At 35.7% G+C, this 24613-nt stretch overlaps 1 protein-coding gene across 1 annotated transcript in view; it reads right to left on the bottom strand.

Annotated features, from left to right (window-relative positions):
• The window catches only part of TMPRSS15 (transmembrane serine protease 15), a 99997-nt gene that overhangs the window by 29636 nt on the left and 45748 nt on the right, over positions 1-24613 (bottom strand). Inside the window, exons 11-16 of the mRNA XM_006097005.2 lie at positions 18502-18607; positions 18058-18208; positions 16005-16140; positions 10199-10288; positions 7291-7416; positions 5448-5588 (exon numbers count right to left, since the gene is read on the bottom strand). Coding sequence (XP_006097067.1) covers positions 5448-5588; positions 7291-7416; positions 10199-10288; positions 16005-16140; positions 18058-18208; positions 18502-18607 — 750 coding nt within the window. The remainder of the gene's footprint in view (positions 1-5447; positions 5589-7290; positions 7417-10198; positions 10289-16004; positions 16141-18057; positions 18209-18501; positions 18608-24613) is intronic.

The following is a 24613-nucleotide window of genomic DNA, read 5'->3' as shown; positions in this document are numbered from 1 at the left end:
AGAACTCTTGGCTTCACCGTGAAAATGATACCTCCAAACCTTTATTTTATAGAAATGTGGATGTTGCCTTTGGGTGGGACCAAAGTTGGACCAGGCTGGAAACTCAAAGTGTAGCCAGATGGGAAAAAGTAGTAAAAAAGAAATGGAAACTCTGCAATAATGTGAAAGGAATTTGAGGGTTGAACTCCAAATGCAGCGTTAGAGTCATGGAATGTGCTTAGCACATGAAGAAATAGGAGAAAAACGAAGAGATTGGACAAGAAGGAACTAAGTAGTTCTGGAGGCTGGAGGTGGTTTCCAGAGTTTGAGTTGTGCAGAAAGACATCTACTGGAAAGATTCATTGTTTGAAAGGAGTGGGTGCTGCTGGGTTGTTTGTTTGGTTTTAAGGAGACATCTGTAATCTGACACAGAGAGAAGGGTTTGCTTCCCTCAAGGTGTTTTTGAATTATGGCTTAGGAGACACAGCTACATGCTGATATCAGGGTCTCTGTGGGGGATCGCGTGGGATTTGGAAGGAAGATGGTGGTTGGGTATGGAGGGGCCTGATGCCTCTTTCCCTGCACTGCACATGGACAGGCATGATCAGGAAGCCAGAGCATTTGATAAAAATAAGGAAGAGGGAAATCTGTATTTTAAAAGTTATAAGAGAAAATTAATCATAAACTATTATATTGTTTTCAAGGAGACACAATTTAAGTGAAAATGGTTTCAAAGCTAAATTGTACTAATCTCCACAGACTTTCTCAATTTATGACGACGAAATGTAACAGCACTTGAAAAGAAAGAATCATTTGTGTTGTTTTAGAATCTAGGTTGAAGCCCCAAATCTGAGAGCACTGATAATACTATTGTGCTCTAATAAAGAGAGTTACTATAGTTATAGTATACTTACTAAAAAACAAAACAAAAAACTGGTCCAGCAACTATCAATACCAATCACCTATTTCAAGTTATTTTAGAAAAATGATTAGCTTCTTTTTCTAAAAAATAGTCTACATATAATTATTGAGGAAGAGTACTTTCAAGTGGGAGAGGGGAATATGGTGCCATTCAGCACAGCAAGTGAGGGGTGCTCCAACACAACCAATTTGTATTCATTGAACATTCTATGTATTCATATTAATATACTAAATACATTTTATTTGAAGTTGAACGGTGGTTAAACCATGGGCTTAGTAATCATATGACCTTGGTTTGATCTGCAATTTAGCCATTTCCTTTTTATTTATTTTTGACCTGGAACAAATAAATTAAAATCTTTCTGAGAATCAGTTTCCTTGACTCCAATGAAAACAACTCTTATTTATGTCTTAATTGTATCATGAAAGTAAGTTAAAAAAATGTATTTAGCATATTAATATGAATACATTGAATACTCAATAAATAACATTCTTAACAGCAAAATAGTAACATTTAAAAGTCATCCTTTGCATTGATAATTTTAAGTTAATATTTTTCTTGCAGAAGCCAACTGTATTTCTTTCCCCTCCAGATAACCGTATAAACAACAAGAAATCATACCTATTCCATTCCTCTGGGTATCTTACACCAATAATTGGAGCTATTTGCACACCTTATTTTCAACTTTGAAAATTTATGTTTTTTCAACCCAAATCTAAGTTATCTTAATAAAAAATATTTTAGGGAAGACATGGCCTGGCTGGTTATTTCTACAAATCTTTGCCCTTTGAGAGAAGTAGGTTATTTATATCAAATGTAATACTATTAAGGGGGTTCTTGTAAATGTAATTATCAATTTGTTTCATGAACACATATTTTTAACCAGATTAGTGAGATAATAAATGGGTGAAGACAACTAAATATTCTACAGGCAAACATTAATATTTTAGTTAACTTTATATTTTATCTTTCTAGTATTAATTCTCCTTTAGAAAATGAAAGGTTTAAAACTTGCTGTACATGTGTTTATATTTCCATATTCTATTTGAAATCTGTACTTTAATATTTATTATATTTATTTAAAAAGTTGATGGCCTAATTACATATCTATGATCAAATATCTTAATATACTTATAGAATGTTAGTCACCACTAGTTATTTTTAAATTATCTCATTACTTTGTTTTCATAGCTTGTTAAAGTCATTATGTAAAATCATTATGTCTCAATGCCAGTAATTTAACATAGATAAACTGATTGATAATTTTACTCTTTTACTAGTATAGTCAAGTTTTATTTAATTGGAAAAACGCATATTTGTTGAATGGAAGTTTAAATATCTGAATTAAAATATGAATAAAAACATTTGTAAAGATTTGAAAATTGTAATTGCTTTTTGTGCTCTAGTGAAAGATGTTAAAGGTTATATGCTAGGAGTCTAGAAAAATGAACTTGTTTCTGTAAGAGGAATGCATTGAATGAAAAATTGCTGAATGGGGCAAAATGGTCTATTGTTACTGAACTGACTAGAAGTAATAAATTCTGAGGAGATGTCTAAATAAACTCTTTAAAATTTTCTTTACATGCATGAGTTGGATTTCTTTCTTTTCAACAACATATAGCAGTTCAGCTTCATTTAGAAGTCTTTAGTTCGAAAGTTTAATTCTCTGTGGTCTCTGAAATCTTATTTCTGATCATTTTATACTCATAGTGGCAAGAGAGAGAAAAATACTGCTAAGAAATGAATTTCCCCATATCCTTTTTATGAAGTCTCCAGTAACCCTGCCTCATTTAGTCAACATATGCTTGGTTTTGGATGAAACTGAATTGATCTCTAAGGCACATGCCCCATAATCTAGAGAGGGCTCTAAACCTTCAATGTAATCAGCTGCCACTTCCACAGTTGCCTGATAAGTACGGCTAGATTCCAAATGAAGACTCTTAATGTCAGAAAAGAGCAACAAGGGGACATTTGTGGGAGACCGATCTTAATAAATCTATACTTCATACATTCCAGGTGAATGTAACTGGAAATGTTAAAAATAGGATAAAGGAGATACAAAAACATGTCATATAATTGTTTTACATTTCAAATACAGACTTTGGAAGTTGTCCCAAAAATATCTCAGAAGATAAATGAAGCACAAAAATGCTGAACATTTATGATAGCCCTTTTACACTCTTCCCAAAATGACCAGCCAAGCAGAGCACCAATATAAACAGATATGTGTGCCCAACCCCTCTTTCCATTACCAGCTTGATTATCTTCTGCTGCCAATTCCCTGGTCCTATAATTGCTTTTCAGTTTTTTTGGCGTTAAAAATCTCTCTGGGAGAAGATTGTGCTGATGATAACTCAATCACTCAATTTTCTGCTCCCCAGCAGCATCTGTCCCGTGTCCAGGAGGAATGAGAAAACACATTCCCAGCATACTCACCACACAGCGACGGTCATGGAAGACTCTGCTCTAACTTCAATCAAGGGAATTTTCTCTAAATGATTTACTTCCTAAATGACATCATCATAGCAGCTGAAATCTAGCAAAAGGGCAAACAAATATAACCCACCTCCACACCATAAAATCCGGTCTCTATTTTGTGTTGGAAGCAATAGTTTATTCTCTCTTGGCTTTTATCATGAATAGAAATTGCTTATATTTTTCAAAATCCTTGGTGGGGTATTTATCTCATTATGAAACTCTGATAAAAACCAGTGGCTGTAATATTTTTAATAGGAGAGATTTATTGCTGTCTGCCTTTTCGCTACTTATTCTTTTTCCACTTCTTTCTTCCCTCTTCACTTAAAATTTAAAATATGGATTTAAAGACTAACCATCTCTAAAATTTTGTTTTTAGATGCTTTCTCTGGTGCAGGTGGTGGAATGGCCAATAATCATTTCAATTGTTTGGAGTTCTGAATAAATTTTCTCCTTTTGGTTAGAAATATTTTTTTATAGTTCAGTTGGTTTGAATGTTCACCTCCATTTCTTTGAAAATATAATACTTCTTTCGAAAATTCTTTCCATGACATTATTCTTAGAAAAAAGTTGGGAGTCCCTCCCCTCCGGTACAGTAGGTATTAGGTATTTGCTTGCTCTATTTGAAGATACTTTGCAGAACTGAGCACATAATTCAATATCATTCATATGCCTCTACATTTTTTATTGCAGCAGTTTCTCCTTAAAGACTTAGAAATATCACTCTACTGTTTTTAAGTGTTTATCATCAAATTAGCAACATATAAAGCTTGCTTAACTTTTGACTCAAAGTCTTCCTTTGAAATTTCAAAATTTAAACAAGAAAGTTACAACCTGACCTGTTTATTATTTTTTACAGCCCACAGTAACATTTTGTGATTTTTATGTCACTTCAATCATATCCAGGATTTATAAAAATTTCCCCCATTATACCTTTCACTGTTAGCTTTGATTGGTTCTTTCTCTTTAGAAATGCCTATTGTTTTCAAATTGTGGCTTTATGTTTTTCCTGCACATCCATTATAGACTCTCACAATTGTCGCTTCTAGTCAGGGGGAGGGTAGATAAAATACAGGTCAATTTTCATATTCGCTACAAAGCTGAAAGCATACAGCTTTCTGTGATGCAGTCACAGGTCCAGGCCAGGTGTGAGTGGAGGAACAGGTATTAGCACAGATGGATGTGGGATTGGATAATAGGCCGGATGAGGATCAAAGCTCCCACCCTACCTCTTTTCTAGACATTCCAATTAAAGACAAACTGGCCATGCTCTCTTAGGGAAGGGAAAGGTAGATGGAGGCAGTAACCTGTATTCTGTCTTTCTGATGTATTTGCACCCAGAGAGAACCACAGAGTCGTGGGCAGTAGCATAACAGAAATCATAGTCCAAGAGGAGCGGCAAGTGAGAAAAAGTTCCCTGTGGATTGTTGAATGCGGAGAGTTATATCATAGATAAATATAAAGGTATAGCTGTATCCGTGATAAGCAGGCAGGAAACAATTTTGTTCTTTATCCCCCTGCTAATTATGACATGAATATAATAAAAATAGAAGGTTAGAAGGTTGTGCACACCAGCAAAAATCAGCATCAAATTCCTTCATCCTTCATAGAACTGGCTTTACCCTGCTTGTCTCTAAGAAGTTAATGATGTTAATCTTTTAATTGGATGTTGTTGGCATTCAAACAGCTCACTTGCCTGTCTCCCTGCTGTTCTCTAAAAATGCTCTTGGCAGAGGGTATGTGACAGACAGTCCTCCTTCCTCACAGCGCCAACAACCCCATTTTTAACATTTAAAATGGCCCACTTCAGTGAATAAAATCCACTGACTCTTCACACACCAGAAAGGGCCAAATAGATTTGTTGAAAAACAATGTGGATTCCTGCTTTGAACATATTCAGGTAGTGATTAAATAGATGTAAAGGGAGGAAGGAAATCTTTGTTAAAGATGAGGAGAATGAGTGTTTTATAGAATGCAAACATTGAAACGTATTTAGGCCCTGAAGTCCTATATGCTTTCATCGTTTAGCTCCAAAAGTTACAATGCAACACGTAATCCCAAGTACACTTACCTGGAATCCCCAAGCCATAGCCGGTAGTGAAGTTGGCTTTAAACCCTCTTTTCGTCAGTGCTTTGTCAGTGATGAAAAGCACAGTCATTCTGTTGGTGGTTGAAAACACATCCTTTACTGGGCCAGGTCCTGTGTACACAGCTGCTCCCAAGGAAAACAAGAGAATCAGTGAGATGATCTTTTGGGTCTAGAAAGAAATATATCCATTTTCTCCGTTCCGTGCACTGTGTACATTCTTCTACATTCTGGGCACTGCTTCTTGGAAGCCAACTTCTCTAATGATCTTTTCCAATATTACTTGAGGTTTCTGTGGCTCTATAATTCATTGACGAATTACCCGTAACATTCTCTGGCTGACTAGCACCACTACTATTCAAGCTCATGTTATCCCAGAAAAATGGTTATTTGGATGCTTCTAAAGACTGTTATGAAACAGTGGAGAATATAGTCTCCCTTAATAACTTCGTCCAAACTTATTTGAAAGTTTTTTGTGAGTCGAATCATTCACCTAATGTGAAGGATGGATTAATTAGAAACAGATCATATAAATCTAAATGGTAGTTTTTAAAATTTTTTGCATTAACCCCTGTGATTTGGGGGTTGCATAAACAATGAAATACTCTTTACTAAACATTAAAGGCTTAAGCAAATTAAAAATACATTCGTATTATTAAATAATTTATATTTTAGATCCCTGAAAGCAATTCTGTCTCAAAAGAACTGTTTGCCTACAAATGTGAAAACTAGGATTCTGAGATCCTTCAGGAATTATTACTTTTCAATAATTTTTGTACATGTAAGTGATGAAATGATAAGAAATGATTTTTCTTAGATCATGAGAACACTGACGTTTTTATTAGAAGGACAACGTGATGAAAATGTTTTTATAATTGTACATAAGAAAATCACATAGGAAGTTCCTCAATTCTTCCTAGCACTGACGTCCGGGCCTCACTGCTTGTTTCATTGCTTATTTGTCCTGCGTGTGGATCTCAAGAGCCTTTCACAGGAAGCTCTCAGTCTAGAACTTTGCGGGATTTTGCAGAAGAAACCCATGTAATGGGTGTTGGATTAGTATAACTAGGGAACCCTTGCCACCACTCTGCCCCTTCATTACTGTGGAAAGTGCCCTCTATAGTCTTCATTCAATGGTCAAATTTTCATGTGATTGCAAACTGATTGGGTTGGGCCAGATTTTATAGAAAATGGTTTAAGTGAGTCCAAAGCAGTTATAAAACACTTTTACTTGTGAAGTGTGTTGTTCATGCATTCCAGTTGACCCATTACACATTTTTATACTTTAATATATGACTTAGCTAGAGATACATCTCTCATATTTGACAGATAGATTTTTATTAGGTTAACATGTATTTTATAGTCTAGGTACAAAAATTTCCTTTAGAATAGTACATTTTCCCCACGTTTATTTAAAAATTACTGATCAATAGATTGTGGGGGAAAACCAACTTTGGTCAGATTTTTAATCATTTTTAGAAACTTATTAGAAGCAGCTAGTACTAGAGACAAAGACAATTAAAATAATAATGAATGCAAAAAATAAATAAAATAAAATAATAATGAATGCAATTTGTTTTGTTAGTTTGATATGAAATAAAATTTGATATAATAGCTATCTTTGTGCACCTGATGTGCACACAATGCATAGAAAACTGCATAACAGGTGTCCTTAGCGCTTAGTCTCCAAGGTGTAATGCTTATTGTAGGGAATTAACACCTGCTAGTAGCAACTAAAAGCATGATTACATTTATTGAGAAATGCTCTCTCCATCAGTCCAACGTCTTGAGCCAAACAACCATCACAATATTTAAACTGCAGACTTACCTAAGAGCAAGGACTCATTTCCTCCACCATCTCTGATTTCAACTACATCTGCAATATTTTCTAAGTCAAATTCTTGAAAATGAAGTTGGATGTTCTTTCCCTTTTGTGCATTTAAATTCCAAACACCTGAAAAGTAGTAAATAATAACACTTAGTTTAGAACATGCTTCTTTTTATTTTTCTTAAAAGCTAACTCTCTCGAGAATTGCAAATCACTTTCAAATAATTTTTTTCTATTTTATGAAAACCAATACTCCAAGCTGTTGTTTTTTCTGTGTATGTGAGGAAATATATTGGTCTAGTTATGAGTATTTATAGTAAAGTTTCAGTAAAATTTGAAGTGATTTACTGAAACTGAATCTGTTTTATTTTATATAAAGTGGCATACTTTAATCAAAGCTTACACATAGTATTTTGCTCCTACAATCTACTAGTACATTTTATAACCATCAAAGATATTAATATTCTAGTTTCATTATCTTATTTCTCATGATTCATTTTAGAGGAAAATGGGGTGATTAAAATGCAATTTGTAGGACAAGGAATCTTTGCTATTTCTTTAAGCGATTTTGCCATTATTTAAACATGTTGTTTACTGGTAGTTCATTTTGAAAAAAAAAAAAACCCACACAAAAGAACATTACCAGCCTTAGTATCAATAAACACTCCTTATTCTTTATTGATTCCTTAAACAATTTATTCTTTAGATTCCGTTCTAGGTCCTTTCCTCATTTTGTATGTGTTCTTATTCACTCGTAAGAAGATCATTTCTTGGACGTAGTAATGACTTCCAGTTTTTATTTTCTGCACTTTTCTTCTGAAGTAGATACATTATTTATTGTGTATGAATGTATGTATCCCAAACTCATACATGTAATAAATAGAATACGGAATTATTTCCTCCCTAAGCTCATTTCTCTTCTTATCCTTCCTATCTCAGTAAATGGCACCACTAATCATTCACTCAGTTGTCTACATCAGAAACCTCTGCATCTTCCTTGACCTCCTCTCTCCTACCACAGCCAATCAATCACCCAGGCCAGCCAATACCATCTCCTCAATCCCTTGGTCTCATTTACTTCTGAGTCCCCATTGCCACTCCCTGAGTTTAAGTCACTTGTTTTCCATTATCTAATTGGTGATGCTGATGGCTCTCTTCCCTTGCCATCTATCTCTGATCCTACAAGCCAGATGGATTCATCTAAAATGCAAGCTTGATTTTGCCACTATTTTCATATGAACCATTGGAAGGCTCCCCAGTGCTCTCAGAATGAAATCCAAACTGCTTAATATGGTGCAAGATTCCTTCCCTCCCCAATTTCATTTTTTACTGATCCTTAATTTTGCTTGAAGATTCAAGAAAAAAAAATCATGTCGCCTAACCTCTGAACTTCCCATGTGTTACATACCTTTCATGTCCATCCATAGCATTCTGCCTTTGTCCTTATTATGACAGTACCCTGGGTATTTTGTAATCCCTGACATTTTATCTGAAACTTCCTCTAGGATGAATTATGTTTGTTTCTTCTTTACTTACTTCAGTGCCTAACAAATAAAGTGCTCAGTATATGTTTGTTGAATAAATCAATACATTTAATAGATTTCTCCCAATTGTTCTTTCAGTGTTCCGCCCGTTTTCAGATTTCTCAAAGCATTACTTTGTACAAGTGATATGTTTAAAAGATGTCTTCAGCGTGAAGTGGAGATGATAATCTCTGGTTCCCCAAACAAGTCAAATTAAATTAATGGCTGTTTATTATTTTTAAATCAGATATCTCCCTAAAATAGTGTCTCTATTATTCTATGAAAGTGATACTTATCTCTGGATCATTTGAAGCAAGAACAGTTGACATTTTCTAACAGCACATTTTTCACTGTCATGGGGCTATTTCTTTCACTGGTAGAAGTCTCTGTTTAGATCCATGGTGCTAACCAGGTGTGGCCATGGGAAAAAACATGTCTTTTTCTCCCACCAAAGTGGATTCTTTGTAGGAGGAGCTGGGAATTGCATCTTTAACACAATCTCTATCCAGCTCTAATGAACTTCTCCATTTAGAAGTAATGATCTATTGATAGAATTTGTGCAGTTTCAGCTAACCCATCTTCTCACTATACTTAGATTTTTTTTAGTAATTATTATTATTATTATTATTATTATTATTACTGGGGGTCTAATCACATTATTCTAGCTGCTTTATTGGCTCTAGGCTATATCTACAAAAGGTGAGGATGTTACAATTGACTCTTTGCTGTTTATACTTTTCACTGACTTTATTCTCTGGAATTGCCACCTTGTTATATACACCATAGGCATCATATGTATAATCAAAGAGAGTGACTAAGAGAGTGGTATCTGGCCCTGGCCGTAGTGGTTCAGTTGGTTGAGCATTGCCCCATGCATCAGGAGGCTGCTGGTTCAATTCTCAGTCAAGGGCACATGCCCAGGTTGTGGGCTCCACCCAATTCCTGGTGGGGGTTGTGCAGGAGGCATCCGTTGATGTTGCACTCTCACATGGATATTTCTCTCCCTCTCTCTCTAAAAAATAAATAAACTATTCTTTTTCTTTTTAAAGAGAGAGAGCAGTACCTGGAGTAAGGCTGGCTCTTTCACTTTCTGACTTGATTCCCATTTTAAATTTGAGAAATATAATAGTAATCGCACCTGCTTGAAAGAATTGTTGTGAGCAGTGACTGAAAAAAATATATTAAGCACTAATAGAGCACCTGAAATAATTGCTTAAAATAGCAATTTATTATTGTTATTCTTGTCGTTATCATTATATTAAGCAATCTCATAAATGTAGATGTATCCAGATGTAACACCTTTGTAATCTACTTTGCTGCCTCAAGGGGACACTTTGATAAATACAGTACAGTTGTTGCCATGGCCTGGAAAAGAGATGACTCACAGGTAGCCTGATTAGGGTAGTTGTTTGGAAAGTTCATCGAAGTAAATGTTGTATTTGGCTCCCACAGTTCAAAAGGTCCTCCACAGTCCGCTGGAAAGGAAAACGATGAAAAGTCATTAGTAACGTAATGTTAATTTCAGGGCGATAATACTATTTGCTAGTAAATTTCCAATTACATTTCTTGGTTTTGACAGATACATTTTAGAGTATGTGGATGGGAAAATCTTGCAACTTAAGTATAGGAAAAACACAGGCAAACAGGTCTCTTTACTGAAGAATGTCACAAAACCTTAAATATTCCACTGTTCTTTGTGGAGGGCATAATAGTGTATAGCATTTTCCAGAATTATTTGGGCAAGAAAATAGTTTTGCTAAACGTATTTTATAAACAGACTGCATGAGTAAGGTATCAGTCCTCTGCAGTAGAGAAGAAAATGATCACAATGGAACAAATCTTATATCTGCCACTCTCTTATGAGAAGGTTCATAAATCACTAATCTTGCCATTTTTATTTTTTCTATTTTTTTTTGGGGGGGGGGCGTGTAGAGGGGAAGCCTCACCATCCTGTTTATTGAGGCATTTGACTGTCAGAAAAGGGAGATAAACTGAAACTCCACTTGCTTAATAATTGCCATAAAGTGGTCTGTTATCCAACACTGTCCAGGAGACAAGTTAGGATTGAGCTTAATGCAAATTTATTAGCAAAAGAGAGCCCAGATTTCCATTTAAAAGTGTGATGCTTTAAGTAGGTAGGTTAAATTTATAATTCTTAGCATACTTATATTGTCATCTTCTTGCTTATTAGAAGAAAATTCTAATGTAACAATTCATAAACTACTGTTAGTATCCCAATTCTTATTTTTATTATCATGTTACATTTACGATCAAAAGAGTAAGAGTAACCTAATTTGAAAAATATGGAAAACTAGGATAAGTATATATTTTCTTCTCATTAAAGCAGGCTCTCCACGGGAATTACTTACTCCCAATAAGATAGAAATCAGATTACAGGAGGGATGATTAGACATCTCTACACCTATGGCAATGCCTCAGTCATTCCCTCTTCTTTCATCCATCTTTTATATATCATCTGTCTTATTTACACAGATCCTTGGAAAGTCATGTGCATCTTCCAAATATGTCTGTAATAAGCCTCTTAGATTTGGGTTCATGATGTACCTGATGGGACAGAGAGGCAGCGGCTATAGCTTGAGAGCAGCATCGTTGCCAACCTATCATGTTCTGCAGGGTGGCAGGACCTGGTCTACCTTACATCCCCCCTAGGCCAGGCTTGTCTGAACCCAGATGAGCTTAGCAAGAATAATAAAACTTCTTACAAAAATTATCTTTTGCAAAATGTTTCTATAAACATTGTCTCACTTGGGGAAAGAACATGGGTATTTGGGAAGATGTATTAGGGCTGGTGGATTAATATTGTCTCTCAACTGGTGTGGCTCAGTGGTTGAACGTTGACCTAGGGCACATGCCTGGGTTGCGGGCTCGATCCCCGGTGTGGGGCATGCAGAAGGCAGCTGATCAATGATTCTCTCTCATCATTGATGTTTCTATCTCTCTCTCCCTCTCCCTTCCTCTCTGATATCAATGAAAATATATTTAAAAAATAAAATAAAATTATCTCTCTGAATTAGGTATTTGTTCAAGACTTGGCTTTCTCATATATAAAATACATATATATTAGAGATTTTCAAGGTTGTTTTAAAAATCAGACATAATTTATGACAATTGCCTGCATATTACCTGGAATATTCAGTATTGGTTTTCAATGCATACTTGTAAATTAGGTAACTACTGTTTCTATTTTAAATGGATGACTTGAGCATTTGAGGTATTCGATTGCTTGTTAATGCTGTGTACATTCACTTAGTGTCAAAGTCAAAACTTCAACTCAGTTAATCACAAGTTCATCCCACAGCACGTTCCTATCTCCTATTGGGTTGATTAAACTCTGAATCATTTTGACCATCTGGTCTGAGCCACGGGCAGAGTTTAGACTGAGCCTCAATAAGTGGCGCTTGATGTGTATATGACATATTCTTGATGGGTATAGACAGAGAAGGAGGGAAGAAGGGGACATAAATGAAAGCACTAACCATCAAGGTCAATCATGAATAGATCAGAAGGGAGGAAAGCCCTGTACACAGGACACTGAAGAAGGTATTTGAGAAAGAGTGATAATCGGAATAAGGACAGGTTTCCCCCTGGAAAGGGTGAGAGAGAAGCTGAGGAAATGGATGCTCCCACAGCGGCATTCCTCTCCTTGATTTTGTGAATAATTGTCTTGCAAAGGTTTCTGTAGAGGAATCTACTACAACCTCTTAACTCCCATTCACTTAATTTTAATGAATCTAAGTGCCATGAATTTCCTTCAATTCACAATGAAACCCACGGAGAAGAGAGTGTAACTGTAGAGACAAAAACAAACAAACAAACAACAAAAAACACTGCAGAGTAAAGATTGGAGAAACCAGTTCTTCCTACTTCACAAGTTCAGCCACGGTCAGTGTGGCTAGTGGGGTTTCTGTTTTATTTTGTTTGTTGTTTTTGACGATCATTCTCATTTTGTCTTCAGGGAATAGAAGAATTTCAAAATCAGCTACTCCTACTGGCTGACATTTTAGAGACTGTATTGAATTTTCACATAACTGAACACTTAACAGTACATTATATGTCAATGAGTAGGTAGGACTTAAATAAACATACATCCAGAACTCAAATGTTGCCCAGTGTAGCTGTTAAGCTGTCAAGGCAGGCAATTTAGATAGCATTTCTCTGCTGAACAGAAGTCTTGGAAAATTCATTCCTTTAAAATACTTAAGAAGTACTTTTTGAAATGCATTTCAAATATATCAAATAACTAACCAGTGGGATACATCTCTGATCCTTAACTTGATAACAAGCTTCAATTACCCTGAATACAAATAACTCTAAAGAATTGACAAAAGCACTTTCAGCCATTCTACATCTGATGACACCGTTTATTTTAATGGGGGTGTTGCTGGAATGGAAATGTAGCCTGTGCTTCTTAGTAGAGGAGCCAAAGACTCATGATATGTGATTCTGGATATCACAGTCATGCTGTGTTATTAGATAAACCATCTCCATCCAGAGAAAGAGTTAAACAGCCTGTCTGGTACAGGGAACTCAATTCAACCACACTTGTTAAACTCTTCCATTTATTTTTTCTTGGAGCTGTTCTTTTGATTAATTTCTTACTATGCCAATAGGGGCCTCTGACATGTATGAGATATGTGTCAATGTAGAGACATTTACTATCAGGTGAAAAGGTGGACAGCCCAACTTTCATTTATGATAAGAGGGTTCAAATTAAAAATATTTGGTAAAATAAACATCATTATCATAGTAATACACAGTCATACAGTATTGCAGAAAATATTTTGAAAGTTAAAGTTGCAATATAAAATTTCTCATCCAAATCTGTGCTTGGTTTATGAAAATAAATATTTCTATGAACAGGTTCTAGGGCCCAGCCATAATGGTAATATTTGTATAATTTATGACAATAAAAGATCAATTGTCATTCCTTATGGTTTACATTGTACTTGTAATAGCAATGCAGCCAATGATAGCTCTAACAAGTAGGCTATTCATTTTAAAAGTAAAACGATAAAAAAATAAAGTAGCCCAAAACACACATATACCAAAGTAAATGAGTAAACTTAACATGCATTTGCTAGGGGTTTGAATATCAAGTCACATAATAATATAAAAGGCAAGCAGTTCTGCTGAAATATGGGAAGGGAGGCCCTGGCCAGCAGCCAGCAGCCGGCAGCCACTACGGACCCAACCCGTGCATGAATTTCATGCACTGGGCCTCTAGTCAATTATAAGAGAGGTAGATAGGTACTGATTCATTTCTACATGAAGAATCAAAATTAGATTATTTAGCTCTAAGTATAATGTCATGCCTCTAAAACTTTAAAGTAAACATTTGTTTTGTCTTTGGAAATGGAAAATGGCATAATAGTGGCCAAATAGAGCAAAACCTGTAGAAATAAAGGGTGACTATTAAAATAGCTAAAACTATAGTTTTTTTCTCCCCCCCTTAATTACTTTTTTTTTCAAATATATTCCATTGATCTTCCACAGAGAGGAAGGGAGAGGGATAGAGAGTCAGAAACATCGATGAGAGAGAAACATCGATCAGCTGCCTCCTGCACACCCCCCACTGGGGATGTGTCCGCAACCAAGGCATATGCCCTTGACTGGAATCGAACCCGGGACCCTTCAGTCCCCAGGTTGACGCTCCATCCACTGAACCAAACCAATCAGGGCCCCCCTTAATTACTTTTAACAGTCACAGAAACAGGTCAGCAGACTAAAATGTGGATTTCTTTTTGTATATACCTATTCTATTTAGTAGGTGTTTTGTCATCAGTCATCCCAATTGTGCTGCAAATTAGCATATTTGTGTAATGACATGTTTACTTTTTAAAGTGTTCTCAATACAATACCCACATTTAAATGATTTGTGCCAGTGACACAGGGCAAGGATCAATCACAGAGCAACTGAAGTCATAAAATGGAAGAATTCCTGCAATTATGAAAATGGGACTTACATGTCCCCAAACTGGGCACAATGGGGATCCCTGAAAATATGGGAGGAAAAGGATTTTTTCTACTCAGTTACTTTTCTGGGATTACTTTCTTATTTAAATGCACAATAAGAGCTAAAGGAAGGCTATTAGCCAGTCAGCCAAGGTTTCCTTTTATTTCTGCTTAAACAAATCAGTGATCTGGAACCAGGAAAGCTCTGCTCAAATCAGAATTTCACCGAACCAATTGCCAATGGCATTAGAATGAAATTGTTCGGAATGCATTTGATGGTAATTAACATTTTCTGCTGTGCTAAATATTGCCCTGCAGCGAACCATTTGGAAACTGGAACGAGTATTCTCTGGGAAAATTCGGAAGTTTATATGTTAAAATCAGATAGGTTAAACTTCCCTATTGTTAAAATGTGCAGGGATATCTTAGCTCCTTGACAGTGAGGTATTTTCTTTCTCTCTTTTGACTGGAATAGATATGAGGACAGTATGGCTTGTATGAAGTTTTAAAATGGGAAATAATATTTAAAGTTGTATTTCTGTATATAATATGTACAAAAATGATCTCAAATTTCCTATTTTAGATAATGAGATTTGTTATTTTTAAAATATCAAGCTTATGACTATGTTGCTCCCACCTAAAACTGTTTTCTTCTTGACGACTTACTGATGAATGGAAGAAAATGCTGGCAGAAAGGATTACAAAGGAAATCCATTGTTTAAAATTATTCTAATATCAAAATAGCAAGATATTGCTAATACTTGGTATCCATAAGAATTATTTTTCAAACCAGCAGTGATTTTAAAAATTATAATTTGTTTTTGCTTTTAATTTTTATTCATATTAATTATATATTTTTCCATGTATCAATGGTTATTGCTACATCCCACATTTCTTATAAGGTACTTTGTCCATAGTAGATATTTCTAAAATTTGAATGAGTGTTTGAAATATTAAGGAATTTATGTATAACCCTTTCATTATTTTCAAAAACAAAAAAGTCTCAAAAAGGTGATGCACAACAATGTACGAGTGATTTTAATTATGGTTTCATGTATATAACATGTAATATTTTGCTGGCTTCCACTTTACTTATATTGTAAAGTCTTAGATCTCCAGTGAAAAAATATTAGACCAAGATAAAAAAAAAGTCAAAGAAAGATCTTTCTGAAAATATTAATGACTTAATTAGGGAAAATACACATGAAGGTTACTTACTAGGAAGTTCTGGTGGAGGAGTTGGAACCAAAGTTGGCTCTGGATAAAGACTGACATTGCAAATCCCATGTGTTAGGCTAATGTCATCCAATGCGATATCACTCAGGAGCTTGTTTTTAAAAGCATTAAAGGACACCTGTAATTCAGAGAGGCATATGAAAGGGTTCCACTCCAGCATTCTCTGACCTGGTTCTTCTTAATGGCGCAATATTTTCTGCAGAACCAATACTGCCATCTCCAAATATCTGAGAACAGGTTATGCACAGGGAAACATTGGTGGATCATGTTTTTCAAGGTCTTTCATTTGCACCCAGCTCCCTCACTCTGTGTTCACGCTAGTCTAAATTTTCAATAGTGTCTCCCTTCTGAGTTAGGCAACATTGCCACAGTTTCTGTCTCTGCCTCTCTCTCTCTCTCTCTCTCTCTCTCTCTCTCTCTCTCAGGATGCTGTCCTACTCCACTGTACTCTGTCCGACAGGGGGAAGCAAACTTCTTCCGGATTCATCCTCCAACAATATTAGATATCCAAGTAGCTGGCTGCCTTCTCAGAACATATAAGCCCTGCAGAGAAGATACACTGATTCGATCACTGACATTGGGAAGAGGGGGCAGGGGAAAATATGAGTACAATTTGATCATTTAGGGCCAGCTGATACTGGTTGTAGTTTACCCAAAAAAGGTGTGAGATACTGTGTGAGGGTGATGCCCAAAGGACACAGAACTAGACTGGAGAAAAAGGTCCATATGAAATAAATAAATATAACTGAATATCTGTTATATGCCAATTGCTATGCAAGACATACTTTATACTTTATCTTATTTCATTTTCCCAACATTATTATACACTCATCTCTTCACGCATCTATTCATTCATTCCACCTACTTCATGGCTGTTCCAAATCAAGATGATTTTTTCCCTTTCATGTTTGTGCAAGCTGAATTTCAAAAACACATACAGGATTTGTTCAACATGTCACAACAAAGTGCCGAGACCAAGGTGACAATATTTGTAGAATTTCACGCTGTCACCCTGCTTGATGAGCTACCTTTGAAAAAGTGGCTCCAGTTTTATTACTTTAAAAAATATGTTCAGTGAGTTGGAGCCAAAGCTGGCCACTGCAGTGCTTCCGTCCCTGCTTCTGCTAGTTTCTGTGTTCCCTTGAGGTTCCATTTCCTTCACCCTTCCCTGAATTATCATAAAGCCACCAAAGATGGAGAGAAAAAAGGACTTCTCAGAATGGAAGGAGAGAATAAAAAAAAAAAAGGAAAAAGGAAAAAGGAAAGAAAGATGGAAGAAATACAGGTGAGGGTCATTGATTATTGCCCACTTTATACAAAGTCACAGGAGAAAACTGAAGGCTTCCAAGGACAACGTCGATCCAAAAATACATCTTCTAAAAGTTACACTCTCTTGTCTGAAGTTGCCCAATTAAAACATTGTTACTTTGGTCAAACGATTAGCCTATATCACCCCATATTTTAATTACAAATGCCCTTAGGAAGAGAACGCATTAAGTTGTTATCTGAAAAATTAACTCACCCTAATGTGAAATAAATGATTGGAGATTTCCCAATGATACAGCTCATAGAGTTTGTTTTTAAAGGAAATGCAGATGAAGTCAGAGTGAGGCAGGGTGGATGGATACTGACAGGTGTGGATGTGCTAATAGGAAAGGATATTCCCCAGAAAAATGTATGGCTGATATGGGTGGTATTTGTAAAAAGTTGGAAGTCTAATTAGGCAGGGGCATAGGCGGATACAGTTAGCATGTGCTGAAGAAAGCTGAAATATTTTACGAAGTTTCCGTGGATTATATGGCTCTTTATAAGTAGTACTATCCTGAAGCGAATTTTTCCTCAGTAAGTGGTTTTTAATAAGTCAATGAATAAGTAAAAATAGAGGCACTCAAAGATTAACAATAGAAGATGGATTAGGAAAGTATCTTTGCTGTATTTAGAAAATAAATTAAGTTTTTCATCACGTCACCATAAACTATATCAGCATTTTTAGAATACAAATAAATGATCTTAAAACACAAAATATTTTGCCAACCTTAAATTCCACTGTTTCATTTATTGTTACTTGTCCATAATTCCAATTATTTCCATAATTTCCTTCCTTTTGGAAAACGATCTTCTCCATGTTTTGGTCACTGCTAATATTAATGCTTAACTTATAGACATTTTCGCCATACATGTGATACCTAGTTTGGAAACAAGCAAAAATGACTGGATTCCTACAACATTAGAATAAAGGCATTTATTGGTTCTTCGAATTCCTTAACTGTCTTTGAAATACCCCCTTTCCCCTTGTGAGGGAGTTGATGGAGAAGGGGTGGGGAGTCTCCCAACATCTTACTTCTTTATCAATTGGAAAAGTAATGGCAAATTCATCAATACTTGGGATAACATCTTAGAGAAATCTGAGCCTGGCAACATGAGAAAGGCAATGTTACTCATTAAATAATACGGTATTTAACATGGGCCCACAGCATACCAGAAACTAAGGCAGACTGGTTCCAAAGTGGGGTTCAAAGGGAGGCTTAAAAGTCCTACTCTTTCTCGTCTCCCTCCTGGTCCAGTTGGGGTGGAAATGTAAAATCCTGTAAAACCAACAAAAAAAGTTTTTCTTCACTTAAATATGAGTATTTTCATTACATGAGATATTCATAAGCAGAGAAGAACAACTTTAAAGTGAACATCTAAGGAAATATATGTAGGTAGAGCATAAAGGACATTAGACTGAAACCCAGAAGGCACCGTCTCTGGCATAACAAATAGTTATTTAGGAAAGTCACTTCTCAACTCTGGACCCTCCAATTTATAAAACAAGAGCCTTGCACAGGAGCACTACCAAGAACATATCAAAGTCTGACTTATTGATTGGCTCGATGTGATTGTTTTATCATATTATCACGTCCAGATACCTCTTTATTTCCCATTTATTAGATGTTTTAATTATTTCACTCCTTAGAGACTGTCAGTCCATGAGATCATTTAGAGATACCAGTGGAATAACTCCTGATACATGCAAGTATTTACAGATTTGAAGACAAAGTCAAGAGTCTCAAAGACCATCAGACTTTTAGTATATTGACTGTACTGTATTTTTCTAAATAAGAAATTACCTAATTTTATAATGGTTTCATCTTCCATATTCCTTTGAATGATAACTAATCAGATCACAGAGAAGCAGATAGCATGCTAATCCACATAAAAGCCTTCTAAATAGCTCAGGTTACTGAAAAAAGGACTCTCAGATCTGAAATTCATTATTCCAACCAATGATTTTAGTCATATGAAGTGTGGAAAGAGTTTTTGGGGTGAGAATAACTTGAACATTTCTTTAGGGGAATTTAAATAGTTTAATTCTTAGTTTGCAGTTCAGACATTATGACAGAAAATAATCATGTAACAAAATATAAGACAAATGAAATATTAGATAAATCTAATTTTTTTGAAATGTAATCCTATATAATAAAAGGCTAATATGCAAATCAACCAAACAGCTGAACTATGATGTGCACTGACCGCCAGGGGGCAGTTGCTCACGACTGGCGAGCAGCAGCACTAAGGATGTCTGACTGCCGGTGTAGGCCCATTTCCCGGGCCTAATATAATATAGTTGAACATCCCTGAAGGCTCCTGGACTGTGAGAGGGTGCAGTCCGGACTGAAGGACCCCCCTGAGTTTACGAATTTCATGCACCAGGCCTCTAGTTCTTTATAAAGTGCTAAAATTTAGTGTGTATTTGAAATCAAGCATCTTCTCTCTTGTGCTTTCCAACATAATTTTTATAGGCAATGTGATATATAAAATTGACATTTATTTATAACACACATAAAAAGGACAAGGCATGAAGAAAAATGCTAGAACTACCAATACATATATTAGAGTATATTTAGAACAGTGAGATAAATATGTATTTTATCAAGATGTAATTCTGGGCAAATACATTAATAAATATAATATAGTTGTATTCTTTGGATTTAGATTACAAAATATAAAAGAATGCATATTTAAAATTTTACATTATTAACACATTTATATTTTACTGTATATAATGCTATAATATTTCATGAGTACTTATTTTAGCTTTATCCATAGTCAGTGCTTAATTATTTAACTTATTAACAAAAGTAGTATAGATACAGAGGAGATATTCAAGAATTCACTCTCCAAATGCCCAACTCCAAATTCCTTTTGAGTTGACCTTACTTTTAGTTGCTTAACATATAGTTGAGGAGGAAATAATTGATATACCACTGAATGCCAAAAATAAGTACTGAAATGGCTAGCCAATTCAGAAATATTTCTAGTTAGATGAAATTATATAACATAAATACACATTGTGCTCTTATTTATGTATAGCTATATTCACAGTCAAATTGTCAAATCTGAAATATTTTGAATTTATTTTTTACTTATTAAGCAGTAATATATTAGTTTCTTTGTGTGATTCAGATAACATGATGAGTTTTATATCATTATCCAGATAAAACATAATTATGTAGACTATAGTACCTTATGAATTTTGCACTTCAATATCATTTTCTTGTCATAGTTCTTATAATTCACCTACTTACATGAAGCACTTCTACAAAATTAGGTTATTTTAATTTTTCAAGATCCCGAAATTTTATAACTTTTTTTCTTGTTTTTCTATTCTTTCACTTTCTTTTCCAATTGTACCTGTCAAATCCTATTAATTTTTGAGGTAATTTAAGTCAGATTACTATCTCCTTCAGAAGGCCTCTCTTGGTCTTTGGAATTAGATGTGGCCACTCCTGTTTTAGATTCTCAGTTACAAGTGTACTTCTCTGATGTCACTTAAAACTTGTGTATGTTTATGTCTAAATGTGACTTTTTAAATTTGCTAAAACTTTATGTAAAGGAAAGATATTTGGTAAATTTTTGTAATGTTAATCTTCACCTGAGTATATTTTCCCATTGATTTTTAGAAAGAGTGGAAGGGAGGGGGAGAGACAGAGAAATATCGATGTGAGAGAGACACATTGATTGGTTGCCTCCCACACTGGCTCCAACCAGGGAAGGAGTCTGTAACTAAGGTATGTGCCCTTGACTGGAATTGAACTTGGGATCCTTCAATCCATGGGCTAATGCTCTATCCACTGAGCCAAACTAGCTATGGCGACTTTTGGTAAATTTTTGAATTTTTTTATATGGATTAGCTGAATGTTCTTTAATGTTACACCATGTAGATTCATGCTACACTAATTTGACTTGATTTTTCATTTTTAAATTTATTGAAGTACTACACAAAGGAATGATTAAATAGATATTTTTCATTACTATATGAGAATTTATATACTCACATGATGGTTTTTTTTTAAAATCCTTCAACTTTCTTAAATGTCTTTGGGTGCTCTTGGAATTAACTGAGAGTCATCTTAAAACCCAGAAAGTTGAATACATTTTGTCCATTTAAGCACACAGTGAACCTCTTTCTTGAGGCTTTAGGTTTCTCTTATAACATCCTTCCCTCTTTTCTGCTAATTTGTCCATGAACTGACCCTAGTCTTCTCCCACTCAGGATCCCAATTAAAGAGAAAAAAGCATGGGATACATGCTGAAGCTGTTGTAGAGACAGCAGCAACTCAAGAGATAGTAGAACTTTCTGGAAATTTAGAAATTCTTCTCAAGAAGAAAACAGGCTGATATAAGTCGCTTTGTAAGTTATGAGTGCATATGTAAAACCAACTGAACCCAGTAGATAAATATTGAAAGTTTTAGGTTGGAGAATGATCCAAATTAGATTCTATTCATATTAAAAAGTAATATGATTTTCTAAAATTCAACATCACAGGAAACATAAAGAAATAAAGATAATTACTTTGAAAACAGAATTATTTTATAAAAAATAACCAGAGTTATTTTATAAAAAAGAGTTTATATGCTAAATGAAATGCAGATATCTAAATGACTTAAATTATTTTTGAAGATTCAACAATATAATATTTTCCTCCCCAGCACACCACTTAGAACAACACCACAGCCAATATGTGTCTGTTGAGTCCTTGTGGCGTGAAAAGAAAATCATCATAATACCAAAATTTATATAGCACATTTCACGTGCCAGCCATTTTTCTGTTTTTAAAACATAATAATCAGTTTAATGCTCATAACATGCCTCTGAAGTCAGGGTCTATTACCATCAGCCCACTGTCCCGATGAGAGAGCTGAGAAGAGAAGACAGATAACTTGCTGAAGCGGCAGAGCTGAGACTTAAACCTCGCTAAGACCTCAGGGTCTCTAGTGTAATGCTCTTTCCTACTACACTATGCGAACCTCCCAACACCAGAAACAACTGTGATTTCATTGACAAAGGCCAACCAAGCCTGTCTTCTTTAGTGACCTCTACCCTTCGGAAATTTTCACGTTACTGACCTCATTGTCTTTAATTGTTCTGAACAAAAGGGCTACTTCTGAACACCCCGAGCTGCTGCCCAGAATCTCCATCAATGCCCTTTGCTTCTGAGAGGTTCAGAGGCACGCTGAGCCTTTAGTGCAGAGATTCAGGAGCTGGGGCTCCACCAGGAGAGAGTGCCTCACAGAAACTCAAAAAGCAAAGGGGGTTCGAAGTGCTTCCCCAAAGCAATGTCAATGCAAAGGTCATCTGCTCCATTCAGACTTTCCTGTCATCTGAAGGGGAGGCAGAGAACAAAAACCCCTGCCAGGAGAAGGGGAACACACAGCAGGAGAGACTGAATTCTCTTCCACTTCAGAGGTAGATGTTTTGACATAAAAAGCAGGTTGGAAGAAAAATGCCCCAGTGGGGTGGGGTGGGCGGAGAGGAAATGGCTGGTAGATTAGAAAACCGCTGGTCTGAGCGTTGGAGACCTATGGAGCCCTGTCATCCATTCTCATTACACGGCTGCCTCTGTGGCTCTGAACTGCTCCCACTGGTCTCCCTTTAAATAACTCCCGCTACACGACTTTCTCCCGAGACTTCATTTCTGACCCAACTATTTAAAACCTCTACCTGACATCCGACCTGCTTCGCTTTGGTCAGTTTCATCTTGTTTCTTCAGTTATTTAATCTGTTGGCAAGCCACACCATGTCTCTCCTGTAATATACTTACAGTCTTCAAACATCAGTGAAATTGTTTTATCTCTTATTCTGATGACATAAAAGTAGAAAAATGATAATTTGAACATCAAAGATTTCAACTACATAAAAGGCGCCTGTCACTGTGAATAGCTATACAGTAAATGCTTTCTGCACTTTCCTCTAACTACTCCTGTTCAAGTGGGGGAGAGACTTTTTTTATTACAGTAAAGGGAAAAAGTGGTCCAATTATTTGACTGTTTTAGGTCAGTCTTCTTTAGAGGGTCGGGGTGATTATCACTTCGGAGTTAGTCTTCGAAGCTGTGTAGATGACAAATGCATCCACGGAGAATCGGGCCCTGAGAAATAACTTATTCAAAGAAGATTAATTAAGACTATGAATGTCATAATTTTTAATATTAAACATGTTTGGTTTATTGGGATTGGCCATCTATGCAGAGTATATATTGTTTTGTTCATAGGTCCATACTGGTAACTCACTTAGCAGGATCCTGTTAACTTTCAGATTTTATACAGAATCTGACCTTCTTCTAGCCACATCTGCTCCCACTGATCTGACAATCCCATGTTCTCCTCTTGGGCTCAGGCAATAGCCTTCCTCTAGTCTCCATGACATCATTCTTGCCCTTCAAACTATTCTACCAGTCAGTGTGAATCTTGTCACCCCTATGCTCAAGAACCTTCGATAGCTCCCCATTTCACTGAGAAAAAAAGCCAAAGCCATAGAAGACCCATTTTATCTGAAGCCTACTGGCTCTATTTGCATTACTCTAGCCATGCTGGCGGCCTCCTGCCTTTTCTTCTAACAGGTCAGGCATGCTCCCTTTGCCCTGCTTTGGTCCCTCTGTCTGGAATAATCTATATTTCTAATTTCTTCAATCCCTTAAAGTTTTGATTCAAATGTCACTTTTTCCATGAGACCTCACATGATCACCCTATTTTAATTTGCAACATAGCACCTCAACACCTGCCTTCCCCCTGCCCTTACCAAACTGTATATTGTCCCGGAGTACTCATTCACATTTAATATGCTCCCAAAATGTAATCAGATGTCATGCATATGGCTTATTTTCTCATTTTCTTTGCTAGAATCTGTTCCATGACAGCAGAAAAGCTGGTTTATTTTGTTCACAGATATATTTTGAGAGCCTGGATAGGGCCTGGGGCGCAACAGATTCTTCTTGAATAAAGGAGGAGATGAAGAACTTGAATGGGGCTTTTTAGCGATGAGCATGGAAATAGATGAAAAGTAATTACTTTCTACTAAGAAATATTTTGATCAAGTTGAAGTAGTGTGATGTACCATATTGTGTTATTCTAGGGATGCCATTGTTTAAAGGGTATGGATTAGTCAGGTATATTTCTACCCTGAAAGAAAATTAATTCTTTAGTGTCCTCTTACTAGATGCAATTCACCTTTGACATTAAATCAGCCATTTACTTTTCAGGTTATAAAAAGGAGAATATTGATCTTTGTAAAAGAAGTGGGTATTGATAATCAATTATAATGCATATAAGC

Source organism: Myotis lucifugus, unplaced genomic scaffold (assembly GCF_000147115.1).
Source record: "Myotis lucifugus unplaced genomic scaffold, Myoluc2.0 scaffold_193, whole genome shotgun sequence".
In the NCBI taxonomy this organism is placed as follows: domain Eukaryota; kingdom Metazoa; phylum Chordata; class Mammalia; order Chiroptera; family Vespertilionidae; genus Myotis; species Myotis lucifugus.
Note: the sequence above shows the minus strand (reverse complement) of the source record. Positions and strands in the feature narration are given on the sequence as shown.